General features: G+C 44.7%; 1 protein-coding gene and 1 long non-coding RNA gene across 2 annotated transcripts; both read left to right on the forward strand.

Moving 5' to 3' along the window:
- The first annotated feature begins 365 nt into the window (after positions 1-365).
- LOC140213247 (uncharacterized) lies at positions 366-19029 on the forward strand. Its single transcript, XM_072284387.1, has 3 exons — positions 366-522; positions 2689-2783; positions 16301-19029. Exons 1-3 carry the CDS (start codon positions 420-422, stop codon positions 16430-16432), a joined length of 330 nt encoding a protein of 109 aa, XP_072140488.1. The 5' UTR covers positions 366-419; the 3' UTR covers positions 16433-19029.
- On the forward strand, positions 4993-9803 carry LOC140213246 (uncharacterized). Its single transcript, XR_011890195.1, has 2 exons — positions 4993-5231; positions 6991-9803. It is a non-coding gene; the product is annotated as an uncharacterized lncRNA (long non-coding RNA).
- Positions 19030-19238: the final 209 nt, after the last annotated feature.

Genomic DNA, 19238 nt, shown 5'->3' on the forward strand with positions numbered 1-19238 from the left:
CCGTTCTAAATCTCATTGCATTCTCCCTACTCGCAGTTTCCGTAGTGGCCATAATGGAAACGCATAGCGCAATGATCACTGGTTGATATGGAAAAAGCGAAATAGTAGGCAGGAGGGCGCATCGCGCGTGCAAGTTCTTTATGCGACGTGTTTTGGTTATTTGATCACGCACTGAATTCTACGTTCCTACTGTGATGCATTACACTAAGCTGTCGCTGGATTACCCACTGAGGTGCGTTGTCCTACCACTGTATGCTGTGTTATTTCTCCGCTTGCGGGGCTGCTGCCAACGACAGTAGCTTAGAGTTCGCGTCGAAGCTCGTTTGCACAATAGAAGCCAGGCAGAGCTCTGCTGTACTGGCATTCGTGGTGCTCAACCGGGCGCGAACAATTTTTTTCTTTCTCTCTGCCATTGCAGGATGACAGAGGTGTTCCTTCTGTACCGTCTTTCCTCGTGTTGGAGTTCCTTCATCGCCATGCTGACGACGGTGTCATTAAGCCTCGCTCTAAGCCTTTTTCTGGGTAAGAATCGGGCCGATTAGATTTTTCTATTGCTTTCAGCGCACGTTTTGTCAATACTACGCATGCCATTACTAGGCAAGAAATATGCGCATACCCGACTCCAGGAATTCAACCACGCACTTGACGTTTACAATTGAGAAAACAATTTCTAGACTTGCCTGTCGTTCATTTACTCCGAAATAGTTTCGTGGGACGATAACCTTAACATACCATCATATGCCAAACGCGTAAAGACAACCTCTTCTGTATTGTGTGTTTACAAATACCTTCGATGTATACTTGCGAAACCTCAACAAGGATTCAAATTTGAACTCAAGGTTTAATCTGATGCAAGGAGTCATGTACGGCGCCAGTTTTATTTATGTGTCAATCTTTATGTTACGGAAGCCGCCATTTGTATTCGTGGCAAAGCACGCGATGATTATAAATCACGAATAGCATAATTATAAAAGAACGCATGATGATATCCTGGAAGCACTGTTCTGCTCAGCCCACTGTCAAACCCATTTCGTGTTTTCTTTTGCTTTTTGAACAAGCGCGATTCTTTAGACACAGCAAATGAAATAGGCTAGAAATTTGTCTAGGAATGTTATGCGTACTAAGATGATATTGGCGTGCCCTTTACCACAACTCGCAAATGAAATCGTTTGAATCAATACCGATAAGACGCAGCGTATCTTCGTAAGTTCATCGTAATGCAAACACAACCCAAAATGGAACGGTATTGTGCAGAAACTTTAGCACCACAGAAAAGCATAATAAATGATAAGCCCTAACTTCTATATAATATTAGACACGTCTTAATTTATACTGCATTCCAGCTGCATCACTGCAAAAAAGTGGCGAACCTTTCTTTTCTTTCTTCCTTTTTAACACAGGCGTATGTAAAGACATCTGCAACATGCTTAGACATATGAAAACAACAATGCATAATAATGCAGGGTAGGTTTGAAGGAAACTAAAGATAAAAATAACAAATCATTGCGAAGTACCAGTAAATATAATGATATACGTTTAAATTTTATCCACGAAGTTAAGATATCAATCGCTGCAAACAATTTAGCACTAACGGGAACAAATCCAGGTTTCAGGAAGATTTGAAGACAATGAAAACGTTCGCAGAAACCGTTGACAATAATTGTCAATGCAAGTGAATAGCCCTAACGAGCGAGCGAGCATAATGAACCAGAATATTTGGAGAACACTTCGCTCAATCGATATGTGCTCGAGTATGCGAGGTGGATGACCCCGCAATTACGATAGACGAAATGTTCGCATTTGAACCTACGCTTCCAGGCTTTCTTATGTGAACGTTCCGGCATTTCGTTCAGGCAAGCAATTAATTACCATGCAGTGATTGTCTCTCACTCTCTACATTAATTTGTATTTTCCTGCATTTCTTGTAAAAGTTATACCAACGCTGCGAAAACATAACCACGAATGCCTCATTTATGCCTCACCATCTGTATCGCAGTTACTGTGACTGACTACAATGCTGTGTGGAGCCTTTGTTCACCTTCTGCAGGTAGTTTAATTATGTAACCATTGTTAGCAGCTCATTTAGGTAGGCAAAGAACAACGTCCCCGATCTATTTTTTGGTGGCTCTCTTTTTCTACGTCATCCCCTTCCGAATTCTGACTTCAATCGTTCCAATCTCATCAATCTAATTTTCTGTCGATTTTTACTGCGCGTCTTTTTGTCGTGGCGCCAATTCTGCTATGTAATAAACGCGTTAGCTGAACGTATTACGTGACAACACAACACTGCTTCCAATTTTAAGTAGGGTATTACCTGTCTGCATTTGCTGCCCAGTAAAACAGGTATTTATACGTAAAAAATTGCCACTCTGAAACAATCCATTGTTTCATATCCTTCCCACAAATGAGCCTTTTCCGTGGTTCAATGGTCAAATTTGTCGTTATGAATATATTTAGGATTGGATATTTTGTTATGTAGCGATTAGTGCTGTCAGTGGTGCAGTAAGCGATGAAAAAAGGAGGCGTTTGCGGAGCCTGCTTTATTTAACAGTTCCCATAATCGTGGCTGCTAGGTAGGTACTAAGGAACATGTATGAACTCCGTGACCTCTTTCCTCCAAGTGATCAGTGTCTACAATATTTGGTCAGTCATCCGGGTATGCAATTTCTCATGTCTTTCCCCAAGCAGGCAGTAGAGAAGACCTTCGAAGAAGCCTGCGTTTCTCGAGTCCCACCTTCCTAAGCCTGTGGGCTCGACTGGGCCTCCTGCATGGGGATATGGAGGTGAGTTAGCATTTAGAGGCCCTGCAACGCTTTGAGTTGAGGAGACACTCATCGGCCTTAAACGCTCTCTTTATCAAGAGTATTGTCACGTGGTAGTGACGGTACAGAAGGCAGCATAACTGTGAGTGACAAAACGCGTTTTATTGGTCGAACCTGTGCCCCCAAAAGTAAGTTACACTCAAAGAGCAGCGATAGCGGCGAACATAGTCGGCGATCGTCGAAAGTCTGACCATCGGGTCAAGCGCCTCGAAATCCTTTAAGAGGAAGCTATAGCTCGGGCCCAACTCCGACGCTGCCTATTGAAATACATGTAAAACGCCAAAACTTTTTTTTCTGAGATAACCCCCTACCGATTTTAATGAAATTTGTTGCAGTTGAGAGAGAAAGATAAATTCTAGTTACTGTCGGAAGCGGAATTTCGATCGAGGGCATAAATATTGTTGCAAGAATTTTCAAAAATGCGAAAGTTTGAAAAAGAAATAGAAGCACGAAGTTTACAAATTCATAGCTCTGCATCAACTGCAGATACCCGTACAAAAATGAGTGTTGATTAACCATTGATATATTGTTGGGGAATTGTTGAAACAACGGACTTCAACAAATTTTCAAGAGCAATTGAGTTCACTCAATCCTTGCACAACAATATTACCGTTGAGTGTTCTCAATAAAGAATTTATTGGGTAATTTGTGTTGATTTTTTCAGTTGTTCTTTTGTTGTGTAGCAGTTGAGTCCAGTATACAATAATTAAAAATCGCATATGAAGACATTCCAAACATGTTTTGCGATGCGTTCCAACTTAATTCCTGTCACTTTGCGGCAGGTAGGTTCTTCTTTCGCCTCGCTTTCATTAATAGAAAATTATGTGTGACCGATGGGGTGGAACCGAACGTCGGCCGTCGAGCCCGGTACTCTAACCAATAAGCCACGAGCGCGCGCATACTCCTCTCATTCGAAAGCTAGTAAGCTCTGAAATGCTTGGCGTGTGCGCCGCGTGCCACTTCCTGGTGCTGTCGCTACAGCTGGCGCTTTGAAGCGCCTATCTCCGGGACCGCCCCACTTTCGTAGCCATTTTCGCTACGTAAAAACTGCAACGCTGGACTAGATTCATGACCGCCCAAGTTCATAACGATTTATTTCTTCGCCGGTGTACAAATGCCATCGTCGTTTTAACATACACTAGATGACATAACCATTGGTACGATCCGAAATGAGCACGTTTCGGGGAGCAGAAGAATGCGAAATTCACTTGCAAACACGGTGACTACGCGCATGTGGAGTTCCTCAAAAGTAGACACGGCGGCAGCGCGGCCGGCGATAAGACAGGTGCCGACAGGCGACGACGCTACCTTCGAGCATCGGACGCACTGTGGGAACCGTAGGATGCAAGCGCGCACACGCTACAAACATACACGGTGAGGTCTTCGAATTTCCTGCGACGTAGCCTCTGTCCATAAAGCAAATATAGTTTTTTGTCCAATGTCCGTGGTACTGGAGATCAAAGAATGAACGCGCTTTGAGATCGCCGCGCGCAGCCGCTATAACCATTGACTTCAAAGAGCTTCAGATTCAGCAACAGCCGCAACAGTATCACAGCTAATCGCTGTATCTGCGGCTGCTCCCGTTACTCCCCTTGCAAGAAGCACGCGATTTATTTGAGCCTCGCCGAACTGTCGTCTTCTCATGTTCGAAGCTTGCAGGTCTCGTATGTTCAGTGAAAAACACCACAGGGAAATGAAAGAAATACAGGTAACGGACTCTTATTGTACCTTACTTGTCACCTCGTCATCTGCAAAGATGCTGCAAACTATTTTAGAAGTTTTGTTTTTGTAAAAATTGCAGAACTAGTAGTAATGTTTATTCCTAGGAGGCGCAACTAACGTTAAGGTAGGTTCGGGTGTGTATGTGTGCGCGCAAACGGGCACAACCGAGCTTCGTTTTGCGCACACTTTTGCAACAGTACACATGGTTACCGCTAGTTTCGTAGTCGCATTTTTTGGTCGTAGTATTTATTGTTTACACTATAAATTAGGTAGTTCTTAAAAATGTATGAAGGTTAGTTGATGAAAAATTATTTTTAATCAATTAGTGGTTCTTAAGTGCCGTTATATTGTGTTTGAAACGTTTTTATAACTGAATACGATAGTGAAGCCATGTGAAGCTGTGAACGGCTCTCGAACTCAGTTATTCGGTTGCAGTTGTGCGGTGGTTCACGCCTCGTGCGTCTTGATGAAAGGATTTTCTTTTCGGACATCATGACGCACATTTTAGTGAAATGCTTTAACGACGATAAGTGGGACGTTTATCCGGTGAAGTGGTTGGCTCACCCAACAACTAGTCTTCTACTGATGTGCGAGACTGACTGTTTTGATGAGTTGCGCGGCAGAGGCCATGATGCCTGTTGGAGAGAAGGCACCCCGAAACAGTCACAGCCGCACTTCTGAAGATAGGTAAGTAATCTCGTTTTCTTGAGCACGTAACCTTTTTTTCTATTTTGACATTGACGAGCGTGACATGTCCAGCACACCGTTGACTTTCTTGAAGCAAACCGCATGCCCCGGAGCAAATGCGCGCGATACGAACTCTCGCTGCCGCCGTCACTTCGTTTGAAACAATGGTAGGCGAAGAGGCAGCGGCGCCCCATGTGCGTAAAATTGCATTGCTTCATTTGTTCCTGTCTAATAACGTTTCCTTCATTTGTATGAGAGAACACAATTGGAACATAAGGATCGGCTTCTCTGCGCAGTGATAATTTTCTACAGTCGCCACGTCATCTCTCGTGGGGGCTCACGTATGCCGTCTAAGCGCTTGTTATCGCGTTCCGTTACGTGAGAGGCGCGCTGCCTTTCAAGGTACTTAGGCAGGTACTACGAGTTTAGGAGAACCGCGACAAATAATCGTGCAGCAGGTGCGCAGCTGTGCTACGCTTGTACCACACTCGTACCGGAAGGCAGTGTTGCACTTCACGCTTACGCATTTCGTAACTATGGCGGCCTCCGTGGCAATTTGGGGCTCGAGGTCGTGGATACGATCCCTGCAGCGGCCGCATTCCAAAGGAGCGGAATGCAAAAGCGCTCGTGCATTGTGCATTGTATGCACGTAAAAATTTCCAGGAAGTCAAAATTAAGACGGAGTCTCCAACTACGACGTGCCTCATAATCAGATCGTTGGTTTGGCACGTGGAACATCAGAATTATTTTTTTTTTTCCGTAGTGGCTCATCGTATACCATACGGTTAGTGTGATCACCTTTTGTGCAGTAGCGGTTAGCGCGCCTCGATTTAGGTTGCGGCTAATGATGCGGCGCACCGCGAAATATATTTCGCCTCTCTGGGATTTGCGGAGAACGGCCAACGGATTAGTCACAGCTTCCGCGCGGTGACTGTACATGGATACACAGCGCAAATGAACAGAGGTGTGGTGACGTGGTCAAAGAACACAGCCGCCGACGGCCCCACTTTATCGTCTATCACCGCCAAAACTACCGCAGTAAGCATCTTTATCTAGCGCGGCGGGTTGCCGTTGAAGGCGTACTGTACAATTTTAATAAGCGATAACCGAAACATGCCACCGTTCTCTGCTGCCTCTTTGAGTTGGACCGATCCGAATGTGCGTTGTTTCCAGAAGCGAAAGGAGCGCCAATCGGCGCGTTGTCGCCTCGAGCTAAGCGTCGCACTCGAGCACCGTTTGCGCGGTGAAGAATGACGCGTGCACGAAGCTAGCTCACTGCGCGGACGCTACCGAGCAAAACGCGCAAGGGCGTGTACGCGACGTTCTGCACACAAATCGCGCGGGATAATCGGAGCCACGCCGGAGCGGCTAGCTTCAAAGAAGCGGTACATGTTCTCACTCGTACAGGCACGCTCACGCTCGCATCGCTCTCGGCGTATGTTTAGGTCATTCCTTCTACTGGACTTCTGCGCAAAGATTCGATATCTGTTTGGTATTGGCTATGCACTGTCGCGTGGTCTTTGGTTCTGCGAGAGAGCCGGGAATATTTTCCCCACTGTAAAACATCGCTGTGCGTGTTTTAGCTAACATTTACCGTAGCAACCCATTCCTTCCTTTTCTCGACGGCACTCGTAAAGAGTCGCAAATTTTTTATTTGCCAGTATAGTGTGTAGTTCTATTTCGTGCGTAGTTATGTGCAGTGTGTGGCAGATTCTTAATCCGCGCAATATCATTTTCTGTCCACATTCCCTTTTCACAGGTTACGTATGCAGTAAATTCCCAAATGCTAAACTGTTCTACGCCAAAAGCACCTTGGCGTCGTGCAAGAGACACCCGTTGATATGTGGCTGATTCACTAGCAAGCTCGCATCTCTGTTGCCACTCTCCATCAAGTGGGATTTTCAACTATCTTTTGTGTGGCTCTGTGGTGTACTAGCTGCCGCATGGACGCTGTGAAGGCTTACTTTCGATTTGCTCTGGCGTTTAGTAGTAAAGGATGGGCTACCTTTTGAGGGGAGGCATTTACTTTTGTTTGTGAGAATGTTTACCAGCCTAACCAAGTGATACGTGGGTGCTGTAAACAGCAGCACGAACAGAGGCGGACGACGAAGTAGGTAGGAGCACACACGAGCGCAAGCTCTACTAAAAGTTTGCTTTTGATGACAAAGGTATTAAACACACTGGTCAACTTGGCAAAAGTAAAAATCCGTGCATGCGTGGCAGAAACAGCCACGTGCGACAAGAAAAAGAATATGAAGCCACGTCATGTAGAGTAAACGTGCGTGAAAAACGAGAACTATCGGTCAAATCTATTGAAAAAGCGAAAGATTTGTCCGATAAGTGATACTACCCAACGGGAAATACTCTTTTGAGAACAACTTTTTCCCACTAAGGGCAACAGATAACTTGGTTATGCAATTGTTTCGTTTGTGATCAATAAGTATTGCTTCTGGAACTCCTCTGGTGTTGCGTTATAGAGCAGAAAGAACGATTGTTTCATCACAAAGACCAGAACACAAGAGGACTTACGGAAACATTATTTATTGATCACGAAGAAATATTCATAAGCAAGATTTCTGTGACCCTTAGTGGGAAAGAGTTGCTTCAGTACTTCTCGTTAATATCACTTACAGGAGAAACCTTTCAGTTTTCATGTTTTTGTTAGTTTTTGACGCACATGTTTATTCTACAGGACGTATTTAGGTCCTTTTTTGTTGTGCCGGGCTGTGTATGCTGCGCATCCATGGCTTTTTCTTTGTGAAGTTGGCCAGTGTGTTTACAATCTTCGTCTTCACGAATAAACATCTACTTGAGTCAGCGTTCATGTGTGTTCCTACCTTAATTCATCCTTCTCGTCTCTGTTTGGGTGGTTGTGAAATATAAATGTACACCGAATTGGCGAAGTGTCCATAGAATTGATACATGAAGTTATTCGCGCTGTTTATTTCAGGAAGAACGCTATAGGATCTTATCTTCTCTTTGTTTTTGACACTGAGTAAATTCTTCTAGTTCAATTTCAAGGAGTCCCCTGAGGAAGCCAATAAGAGTCATGGTAACTTCCTTTGTGTGTAAGATTTATGAATTTCATCCATTCAAGGCATGACATGGCACATGCCTGATTGTAGGTTGCAAGCATTCGTAGTAAGATCTACTTTTCGGTTCTCATGACGCTTCTTTGTACTGCGCTGCATTCTCCAGGCACATGAACCTTTTTATGCTCTAAGTGCATGCGTTCTTTTTCTATATGTTGGAGCGAAAATTGTAAATTTAAATATGCATATATATCATTTTCCTTGTAATCTTTTTCAACATGGGTGCTGTAGCTCCCTCTGTCTTTCAGTTACTGCTTTGTCCCAATTTTTATGCAACCTTTACGTATTTTATGCAGCAAAATTCTGGTGCTATTTTAATAACATTTTATCTGCGAAATTGAGGTAATTGGTGTTTCGTATATGCATTTATTGGCGTTTTTCACTGTCTCAGCAATCCGGCTGTCGAGTCATTGGAACCTTTTCTCATACTTTGACTATTTCTGGGGTGCTTGATACTGAAAGTGCAGGTGACCATTTATTTGGCTGTTTGGAATTGTGTTAGCCATGTGTTACTACCAATTTTCTGTGCTAAATAATTTTTTCTCTTATCGTTCAGAGGTATTAGCCTTTCCTTATCTCTTTATTGACTGAGGTAGCACTTAGTTGCTGGGTATAGGAAAAAAGGCCCCAAAAAGTGCTTTAATTAGCTTTGTGCAGGTCCAGAAAGATTACCTGAAAATGAGCTCACTAAATTGAGGAAATGCCACTAAGGAACTCTTCTGTACCCCACATTAACATAATCAAATGGTGTACTGTTTGTTCTTGACTTGTGCCAGGGAGATAAGCTGCTTTCATTACACAAAAGCTTTACAAGTTTATTTCTGAAGAAAGCAATCCTGGCTTGTCAGAAACACGATTCAGGTGTTCATCATGCCCGACAACTTTCTAAATGATGTCTCGTCAAATAATAGCTAAGTTGAGTGATCTTATTTTATAAAATAATTGGGCAACATGAAAATATATATATCTCGAAGACAAAGCTCAGGCAAGTCTACTTTGGTACTTCATTAAATTTTAATCATGGTGAAAGACATGTGCTAAAGGTTGTATATATTTACGTGAAGTCATTTGTTTCAAGTTGGTTATTTTGCCTTCTCACAGTCAGCCGTAGCTCTTCCTGTGATGTGTTAGTGTGCGCAACATTTTAATGTAACATATTCAGATGTCTTTTGTGTATTCACATGCAAGCAGCTCCAAGTGTTCATGTGTTCAAAGTTGGTTGTTACAAGGGTATGCTTAAGGCCTGGCTTTTGAGTCGCTTTGCCTTCTAGTCATAAACTTGAGTCGAAAGTGAAGAGCACAATGATCGTTTTGATTGGATTCATATGTATAGGTTTTTTCAGATGTATTTACACTGCTAGAGTGCTGTAGGTACTAGCCTATGTCTCCAGGTTCGATGTAGTGGTGCCCTATGTACTGTAATAATGTTTCACGTGCACGCATCTTTAGTGTAAATAAAGGTACTTCAAGTTGATCAGTCTCCTTTGATTTTGTTTATGTTTGGGAAAGTTACGACAGGCACCGGGGCATGCAAGTGTGAACAGCGAAGCAATTTCAATATATGAATAAAAATACACTAGCCCAACGAAACGTCAATCATATTTCAATGGCGACTTCTGAAATCTCAATGGCATCTCAACTGTGCCACAATATGCTTTTAAATGCTGTGGCAATAATAACTCAACAACAGGTCAACAGAACTACCACAACGTTAGTTCAACGCAGAATCAATGGTAACTCAACGACCATTCAACAAAACGAACACAACGGGTCGTCTAAGCACAATGGACTTTCAATGGTAACTTAACAATTATTCAACATTGAGGTACACAATGGTGTTTCAATTCGATTTCAGTGGCCAATATTAAAGAGTGCTCAACACTCAACCCAACAATTCTCCAACATACTCTCAATAATTCCTCAATAAAAAACTCAACATTGACCAACAATATTTCAATGCCTTCTCAATAATTCTTTTTGTACGGGTATCGTTGTTCTGTAAACGGAATCCATTAGATAATTCAAAGCGGAAAAATTCGGTACGTAACTTTACATCTTACGTGAATTTGTTGAGTTGTTTACAAGGTTTCTGCAAAAGCTGTATTTCCAATGAAGACGTTTTCTGAGAATAACGTGTAACATTTCAATTTTGTCCGCTTTAGATGTTCTATTAGATCCAATTCACAGAATTGCCTTATCCTTTTTCGTTGCTGAGTTTGAGTTGTAAACCTGATTGTTTCGTTTTTCGAAAACTTTCAATTTTTGCCAATTTATAACAAAAACATTGCAACCTAAATGAAAAATTGCAAGCCAACATTCACTATATTTCAAGTTTTTCATTTAAATGCAACAAACTTCATCAAATTTGGCGCAGTGGTTACCGAGAAAAACGAATTCTCCTTTTACATGTATTTAGATAGGAGCACCCGAGCTAAAGCTTCCTCTTAATGGGCCTAAAGCCCGTCCATACACGTTTCCGCCGACCAGGATAAGTACCGCCAACCTACCCTCCTCCTCCACGCTCCTTTCCCACTCACCCCCTTAGCTTCTGGCGTCAAGCGGAACTTACGTAGCTGCAGCTTCCTGTTCCGAGTGGAAGTGACGCTATGTTTTTTTTTGTGTGTGTTTTTTTTAGCGTTGTTTGTTATCGCGTCCATGGAGAGACTTTAATTCCACCAGCTGCGGTTTAAACTGTGAATGCGATCCCATCCAAGAACCACCGCCTCTTGTAATCAGCGATCTGATCGTGTTCGCAGCTTCGCGTCAACCTGCGACGGGTTGTGCCACGAGAGACAACGTACAGTGGAATGTAGTGCCTGTGCGCTTGGAGACCACTGCCGTTTTTCGTGCATTTGGAAAACAGCGACCGCAAACTGCTACTACAACGGAATACAACAGCTTGTCCCCTTCGCATTCTTCTCATGGTGCCTGCCACAGCTCTGCTAAGCACGCGCGGTCGCCTCACCATAACAGCAGTCAAAGCGGAAATTCCCGCAGCGCAACTCCACGAAGCGGAAACGCCGGAACCGGCAATCTTGAAACCGGAAATGCCGGAACCGGATATGGTGTGAGGGGAAAAGGCGGCGGACAACAAAGGTTAAAAATTAAAATTAAATTATTGGGTTTTACGTGCCAAAACCACTTTCTGATTATGAGGCACGCCGTAGTGGGGGACTCCGGAAATTTTGACCACCTGGGGTGCCTTAACGTTCACCTAAATCTAAGTACACGGGTGTTTTCGCATTTCGCCCCCATCGAAATGCGGCCGCCGTGGCCGGGATTCGATCCTGCGACATTGTACTGAGCAGCCTAACACCATAGCCACTGAGCAACCACGGCGGGTACAACAAAGGTTGTCGCTACTTAAGAAAGCGGCGGTGACGTGTGCATGGAGTGGTTTAAAGCCTATGCTCGCGGTCGCGTCCGTCCGTGCGCTGGAATCGTGCCAACTGTGGCCTCATCTCCGCGCAGCGGCGCAACCTCCTCCCCTCCTTAGCAACGGGTGCGCCGGTTGGGGGCGCTCCTGCGTATAGCAACCATGACGTCACACAGTAGAGACATAGAGTAACATAGTAAACGACAAGAGCGGACACTCCAGCCGTTTCGCGGCCGAGCTATGGAGCTTCGCTGATTCCGCTAGGTGGTAGAGCCTATCAAGAAAAATGCGGCTGTGGCTGCGGCTAGCAGCTTGACAAGCGGCACGACCACTGGGCACGACCCAACATGTGCGAAGCCTTGTCAGGCGGCTCCGCCGGGCTCTTTCTGTAATATGCATCTGAGCACCGTTGTTGGGTTATTCTGCCAGTGTCTGCTTCGTCGCCGTTTCATGGTAAGGCCACAGCAAGTTCTTTTGCGCGTTGTTAACTACTCATTCTCTTCGCATTTCGTTTTGTCACTGTTAGCCGCATGAACGAGTGACGGCGACCTTGCAGTCATGAACAGCTGCTGCCCATTTGCTACGCTGACTTTCATTTCGTATTCTTTTTTTATGTGCAGCAATGAGCGGTGATGCTAGCGATAACAGCGATGCGGCAGCGTCCGAGCTTCTATGCACGTTAAAAACGTTGACGAAGTTAGAAAATAAAGTAAAATGGTTCTTTAAGAAATGTGGCCTATGAACACATGCCGTTCGGGGCAGCGCGCTTTATAATACGCGCGGCGACTGCTGAAAAAGTATGCTCTACTTCTGCAAAATAAATGTAGTTATTTCTTAAGCGGTACACGTGCAATATTTGCCGTATGGCAATAATGCTATCTCTCCCAACCTGTGTAGCAGGCTATGTGCGCTCGAGCGTTGTTAGCTGTTTTGCATCGGTCTGAAAATACGTGTTTGCATGTTTTAATTGTGTATGGAGTCGTCACCGTAGAAAGTTCCTTGTTTCTTAGCCTTTATAACAGTGCTTCCTTAACCAAAAAAAAAAAAAATACGCATTGCATGAAGGAACGCAGCATCTCCATAATAAAGCTTTGCAGCCTCCTATATTGCTTATACGAAGGAACGTAGCGTCTACATTCAATACCTTTGAAGCCTCCAGTATTGCATACCTTCTGTCTGTCATTCTACGTATTGCAGGAATCTCGACCATTTCCTTAAAATACAATGCACAACCAAAGGACATCACGCATACTCAAGGGCAAAACATGGGCAAAACTCCAATTATCAGAAGACGATTGCAAGGCTTCGAAGACAGCAGTTGAAGACCTCCAACACAAAGTGCTTAATTGCAGCTGTTTAATGACGGACACACTGGCTTACTCATTCGAAATGAGGATGTTGGTTCTTGCAGCCGTTGCAAATGAGGATTCTTGCAGCCGTTTTATTTCGGCATACTACCATTCACATAATTTTGCTGCCCTAATTCACCCTCCTTCGCAGAAGTACAAAAAAAAAGTTATATTTTTTTCCTTCTAAAAGAATCCCGTTTTGAGCAAATTAATTCGTGTCGTGTATTTGCAGTTTCTTTTTCTCATTATCTGGATAGTTGGAACACGTCTTATATGTGTTTTGCTTGTGCAAAGTTATTGCCATCACGCAATTCATTTCCGACTATTCTCCATTATACCGGTGTCACACGACCACTTTCGATCGCGAACAAGTCCGATCCGGATTGAAATTCGCGACTGATATTGGCGCCATCGCGCAGCTTGCGCAGAAGAAGCAATCGTGACTGAGAAATTCAAATCGGATTGGGCTTGATCGCGTTTAAAAGTGCGCCGTGCGGCACCCGTATTACTTGCATTTCGCTGTTTCTTCCAGTTTTCATGCATCTGCCTCTTACAATCTTGGTGCAATAAATTGTCTATTTTCGTGTTCTTGATGCAGCAAGTTCATTTATATTTAAGGAACACGGCACATTTATTAACAACACACCTTTTGGCGTGGGTTACTAGACGTACAATATCATAAGCCATAAAGTTCTAGTTCCTCAACAATTGGCAAGATTGTTGCGCTAAGTTAGGTTGAAACAGCAAATATGAATTTAACTGAAACTAACATGAGTGAAACACCTTTGCGCGCTCGTCGTCACCACATATAAACAGCGGCACAAGCGCCTGGATGAAATCACGCGATTTAAGCAAAGGTATGGGTCACAAAAAGCAAATTCAGGAAACAAAATTGAAATTGGAGCCTCCGAGATTCGGCAGCGTGTGCGACCATCTTGGAGGCTGGTGCGTTTCGCCCATTCCGCTAGGTGCACTGAGAGCCAAAGTCGGCCGCAGGCGCCTATGGGGGTGTCCACTCTTTACGTTTACTATGTTACTCTACGGTAGCGGTATAACGAGCGCGTCCGCATCGGCGGTGGCAGATGCACCGCCGCTTGCCGCCGCCCCTCTTACGCCACACGTCTCGTTACATTCGAGTGTGAGCAGGTGTTAGTCGCATGGCTCCGAAGCGTCCCAGTGATTCCGCGCCAAGCGGTTCGGGGAAGCGGCGGCGGACGCCAGATTCCCACAACACCAAACGCCAGAAGAACAAGGAGGGAATGCGCATGCGACGATTGAGCATGTCAGCAGATGCGAAAGCAAGGGAGGCATAACCGAAAACGCCAAGAGCGACTGATTAGATCGCCGGGTACCAAAGGCGGGGAAGCAAAACGAAAGCGGCAGCAGTGACAGGCGATATCGCCGCACACCACAGCGAATGAATTGGAGCGCAGACGGCAGCAGCGACTGGCCATGTCACCGAACAGCAAAGCCAGGGAAGCAGAGCGCAGGTGGCCGTAGCGTCTGGCTATGTCACCAAATAGCAGAGCCAAGGAGGCGGAACGAAAGCGGCTGCAGTTGTCGCAACCAGGCCCATCAAGAAGCGCGTCTAGCACAAGTCGTCATGGACGTCGATCCAAACAAGCACAAGGGCTTCACTGGACACGAGCGACAAGATTTCCTCCCAGAAGACAACTTCGGAGCAATCGATGAATGTGATATGGCATACACAGAGAAATAACAGGTTACTGCGATGAATGTATGAACGTGACCGTAAATAAAGACACCTAGAATGTATAGAGAGTCCCTCGTTTACTACAAGCACCTTTGGGTAATTCAAAGGGATATCGGCGAACACTGTGGCCATTCCACTGAGGTGCCATGCACAACATGGTATATGCAGTGGGTTGACCACAAGGCTTTCGACAAGCACACTTTAGAATTTCCAGTGTCTTCGGTAATTTTTATACATCAGTCAACGAAGGTTCCAGTGTAAGCGCTGGTGCTCGCGTGTCTTCGAGAAAGTTCTACGCCATTCGTGTCGCGCATACAACAAATCAGGTTACAGAAGGTTCGGCGACAACAGACAGCGGATAGAACCATTGATAACATTCGAGCAACTCCCGATACATGCAGGCGTGTCCTGCGCTTAGCGAAAACATTTGTTAGGTGGTGAAACGTTGTCAACTGATAAATATCATCAAGTACACGTGTCAGTATGGACGAATGACGGAGCTGACGGGTTGGATGCGATGCCGGCGATGCCACACTCGTCGGCATTTCGGTCAGTCGCTACATTAGATTAGCGCGTTAAGTGCTCAGTCAGTCAACCACTCAAATAATTAATCAACTGATGGCTATGTGGATTTTTATTACCCTAATTAGCCCAATTATAAGGGAGACAAAAGCGTGGCATATGTATACTCTCCTGGCAAAGTTGAAGAGAGTAATGCATCCTACTTACACTGTAAGAACAGTTTAAAGCCTTTGGCGTGCCCCTTCTGCCACACAACGATAGTCGCCATCTGCCTTGATGCGTTTCCTTTCTTTATCGCTGCGAGCCCGCAACTTTCCAGTAACGAACGGGACGCGCGTTATCAGCATAGAACAGTTTACACTCTTTGGAGTGCCCCTTCTGATAACGCGCGTGTCGTTCGTTACTGGAATGTTCCGGGCTCACGGCGATAAAGAAAGGAAACGCATCAAGGCAGATGACGATTATCGTTGTGTGGCAGAAGGGGCACGCCAAAGGGTGTAAACTGTTCTTAGAGTGTAATACGTTACAGGTCTTTTTAATCGTGTTAGGTGCATCAGGCGTTCCCGCCAGTGGGTTTCTTTATACAGCTAACCATTGTGAAAAACAAATGAGTACAGTCCCACAGCCGCACAGAATAGAATTGTAGGAGGGATTTAAGAGAGCGATCCATACTTAAAGATACACTAGCAGTAGACGACAGAAATGTGACAGTATTCATCGCGCAGTTAAGATACAGCTTTGCTGCCAAGAATTGTCGGGCGCTTTAAAGCAGAGCAGTGCAAAGGGTGCTCACTCTGCATTCTTAAATTTGCCCTTGTCATGCACCCGTCTTCCTCAATAACACATGATGCCTCATTACGCATGATGCCAAGGTCAACTGAATAATCTTGAGCCGTTGTTCTCTGTTAAGAGGGCACCACCAGCCTTTTTTGACTTACTTACACATCTTTAAAAATAAAAAGGACAACTTGGCATATGCCTATCCTGACCCTTTTATTCTCTGTCTGTCCTTACAGGAGCACAACGACGAGGGCGATACAAAAGCTGATGAAGAGTGTGCTGAAGTGCAACTAGCTACTATGGTGCCAGTCGCAAAAGTAACCCATGATGATCCTTTCTACGTAGGTGCTAACGACCTGCTTAGCTAGAAACTTGAGTTATAACGTCAAAGAGCGGATCAGCAAGACTTTCGGCGGTCAGTGTGAGCAAGTGTGTCGTGTGTGACAAGACCCGCTGGTGGACGTGTCAGACTGAATTGTTTGGCGACTTAAAGTGACGGTTCCAGTTGCGCAAGGATCAAGAGATCAGCTTGCAGACTTTGAAACATCGGGTGTACGAGTGGCGCAGCATGAAATCCTGCTAGCCTAAAAGCTTTTAGAGACGCACTCGATTCATAGGAAATTCGATTCGTTGCACTCATTGGAAGAGGAACATGATAGTGTGGACTCGGTGCTAAGTGCTTGTGCTTTGGATTGCCTTATTGCAAACATTGAAGGAGAGCTGTGCATTGTTTGTTTACAATCACGGAGGTACAGCGCCTATGGAGATGACAAATGGAGGCTCATCAGATGACAGGCACTCTAGGCGTTCTTTCTACTGTCCCACTGTCTTAATATTCAGCTCCACAGTTTTTTTTTTCAATGACCGAACTTATGCCTAGAAAAAATGTGGTTGTAGGACTGTAAAAGCAGGGACAGCTGGGCGTGTTGGTGTGGCAACATAACTATAGGTGCGAAACATAACTGGTAATAGATTGTTGTGGTAGCATAACGTAAGTGGGAATGTGTTGAACAAAATTGCTTTGAGGCGCATGACAAAAAGCTTTTTGAGTGCCAACACTGCACACAGACCGAGCCACCAAACCTCTCGCTTTATAAAATCACAATGTCAGATATACCAAATCGTATATAACACATGTAATTTAGTTCCTTGAGCCATGAATAGGTTGATTCTCGCTCGAAAAAGAGACTGCGAGACGCTCTCACGTCAGCAAATCTAACGTTGTTTATGTTATCTGGGTTTTTTGGCACATGAAATATTGTAAAAGCTTTCTTATCTAATGAATTTGTTCTTTACAAACAAATGGTAGACCGGATGCGAGCAGCAGCTGTCAAAATGCATGAGGCCATGACCCGCCACTGCAGAATTTTCCACGCAGCGGCGTCAGCTGGCATTTGTTTTTGGATTTCTTCGTAATTATTGAGCCTCTCATAACGTAAAAGTGGCATCTTTCCAATCACAATTTCTCTACTAGCGCCCCTTTAAGGGCGCATTAATTTAGTACTTTCTAGCCACCAAGGAGGTGACAACCGATCCTGGAGGTAGACAGGATGGACAGTAGGCTCGCGCATCTCTTGGAAGCCAAGCAGGCACTGCTCGCGAGATGCAAGACTCAGCACCATAACAGAAGACTGCGCAAGAAAATTTCCCATATAAACAAGGTGATAGAGGCTCATTGCAAAGTGCTATGCAAGCAGCAATGGGACGAGCTGTACGACTCGGTGAGTACCAGCTCATGAACGGTAAAAGCTGGAGTCTCCTCAGGCACCTACTGCATGATGGCAGCAGCAAATCCAATAAGAAGAGAGGTTTGGCGAAAGCTGTCCATTTGGCCACCGACTCGACTCCAGATGAGGCGGTCACGGACGATCCAGCGTCTCCCCCCCGCCCGGTTTCCTGAGTACGAACGGTGCGACGTGCCATCTATGGAGGAGGATTTTACCGTGGCTGAGGTCAAGCGGGTTCTCGCATCCCTCAACGGCAGATCTGCCCCTGGGCCCGACGGGGTCACCAACAAAATGCTCACGCATCTCGACGAACACTCAATCGAGTTTCTTAAACACAGGACGAATGAAATCTGGTGCAGTGGCCTCATGGTTCACTGCCTTGCAGTAGCCTGCAAATCAGTGAACAATTCGTGACGTGCATTCGTGGTTAGCTTACATGATACCAAACAATAATGAATTAACAAAAATCAAAACCAGCGTGCTGCTCTGCTATCGATTTGCTTGCTCTAAAAAGAAACTTTTTATTTTCTTTTCACCAAAGGAAAAGGAAGAAGGTAGCCATTATGCCGCACTTCCACCAGCTTTTGCAAAGGTTGAAGAAGGTGGGATCTTGGCATGGCCTAGATGTGGTCTTTTTTAGCAAAAAAAAAGTGGGTAGTGTCTTCGAAGTGGTAAGAAAACATGTGGAAATAGGTGCAAATGCAAAAGATGTCTGCCCTGTTAGGCGAACTGATATGTTTATGCCTTGCACCATTGCAATCATGTACAGCATCCCCCTCAGGTGTGGCCAAGTGTACGTGGGACATTTAGTGCAGTGTGTAAACGTGCCCATGAGGGAGCACCAAAATGGACTGAAAGGCACTGTTTGCTCCTCGCACTTGGCAATGCATTGCCGTGACTATGGGTGCACTGCAAAATTCACCATGACCTAGATTCTTTTTCGCCACCCAGACCAATTGACATGTCAAATTTGTGAGGCTTGTAGAATACAGAAAGCAGGACCAGAATGCATTAGCCAGCCTTCAATAGCACTCCAACAAAAAGCAATTTCCGCTGTAGACCACGCAAATTGTTGATAGCCAAGCAGCAAACTGGCTTTTTGTTAATTCATTATTGTTTAGTGTCACCTAATCTAACCACAAATGCATGTCATGAATTTTTCAGTGCCTTGCAGGTGAATATGCAGTTCAAGTGTATATTAACTCGTTCATTCAATAAATATTCCAGTTGAAAGTGAAGTTGTGGTGTGTCTACATTTCCTTTCATCTTCCGTTTTCAGTGCGCTGTTCCTCATTTATCATAAATGAATACTAACACCACCCGAGTTTTCCATCCTCTTCAGGGCTGTTATGAATATGTTCTTGCTGCATGAGGAGTCAAAGGTCATTTTCCACGACTTTTTGCAAAGGATGAACAATATAAATACATGTTTAATGAGAAAAAGATG

The sequence above is a fragment of the Dermacentor andersoni genome, chromosome 9 (assembly GCF_023375885.2).
Source record: "Dermacentor andersoni chromosome 9, qqDerAnde1_hic_scaffold, whole genome shotgun sequence".
In the NCBI taxonomy this organism is placed as follows: domain Eukaryota; kingdom Metazoa; phylum Arthropoda; class Arachnida; order Ixodida; family Ixodidae; genus Dermacentor; species Dermacentor andersoni.

Excerpts from the sequence above, each read along its gene's own strand:
- LOC140213247 (XM_072284387.1), top strand. The coding sequence starts at position 420 with ATGACAGAGGTGTTCCTTCTGTACCGTCTTTCCTCGTGTTGGAGTTCC. Across the intron at positions 523-2,688 it reads CGCTCTAAGCCTTTTTCTGG|GCAGTAGAGAAGACCTTCGA; the intron begins GTAAGAATCGGG and ends TTCCCCAAGCAG. Across the intron at positions 2,784-16,300 it reads TCCTGCATGGGGATATGGAG|GAGCACAACGACGAGGGCGA; the intron begins GTGAGTTAGCAT and ends CTGTCCTTACAG.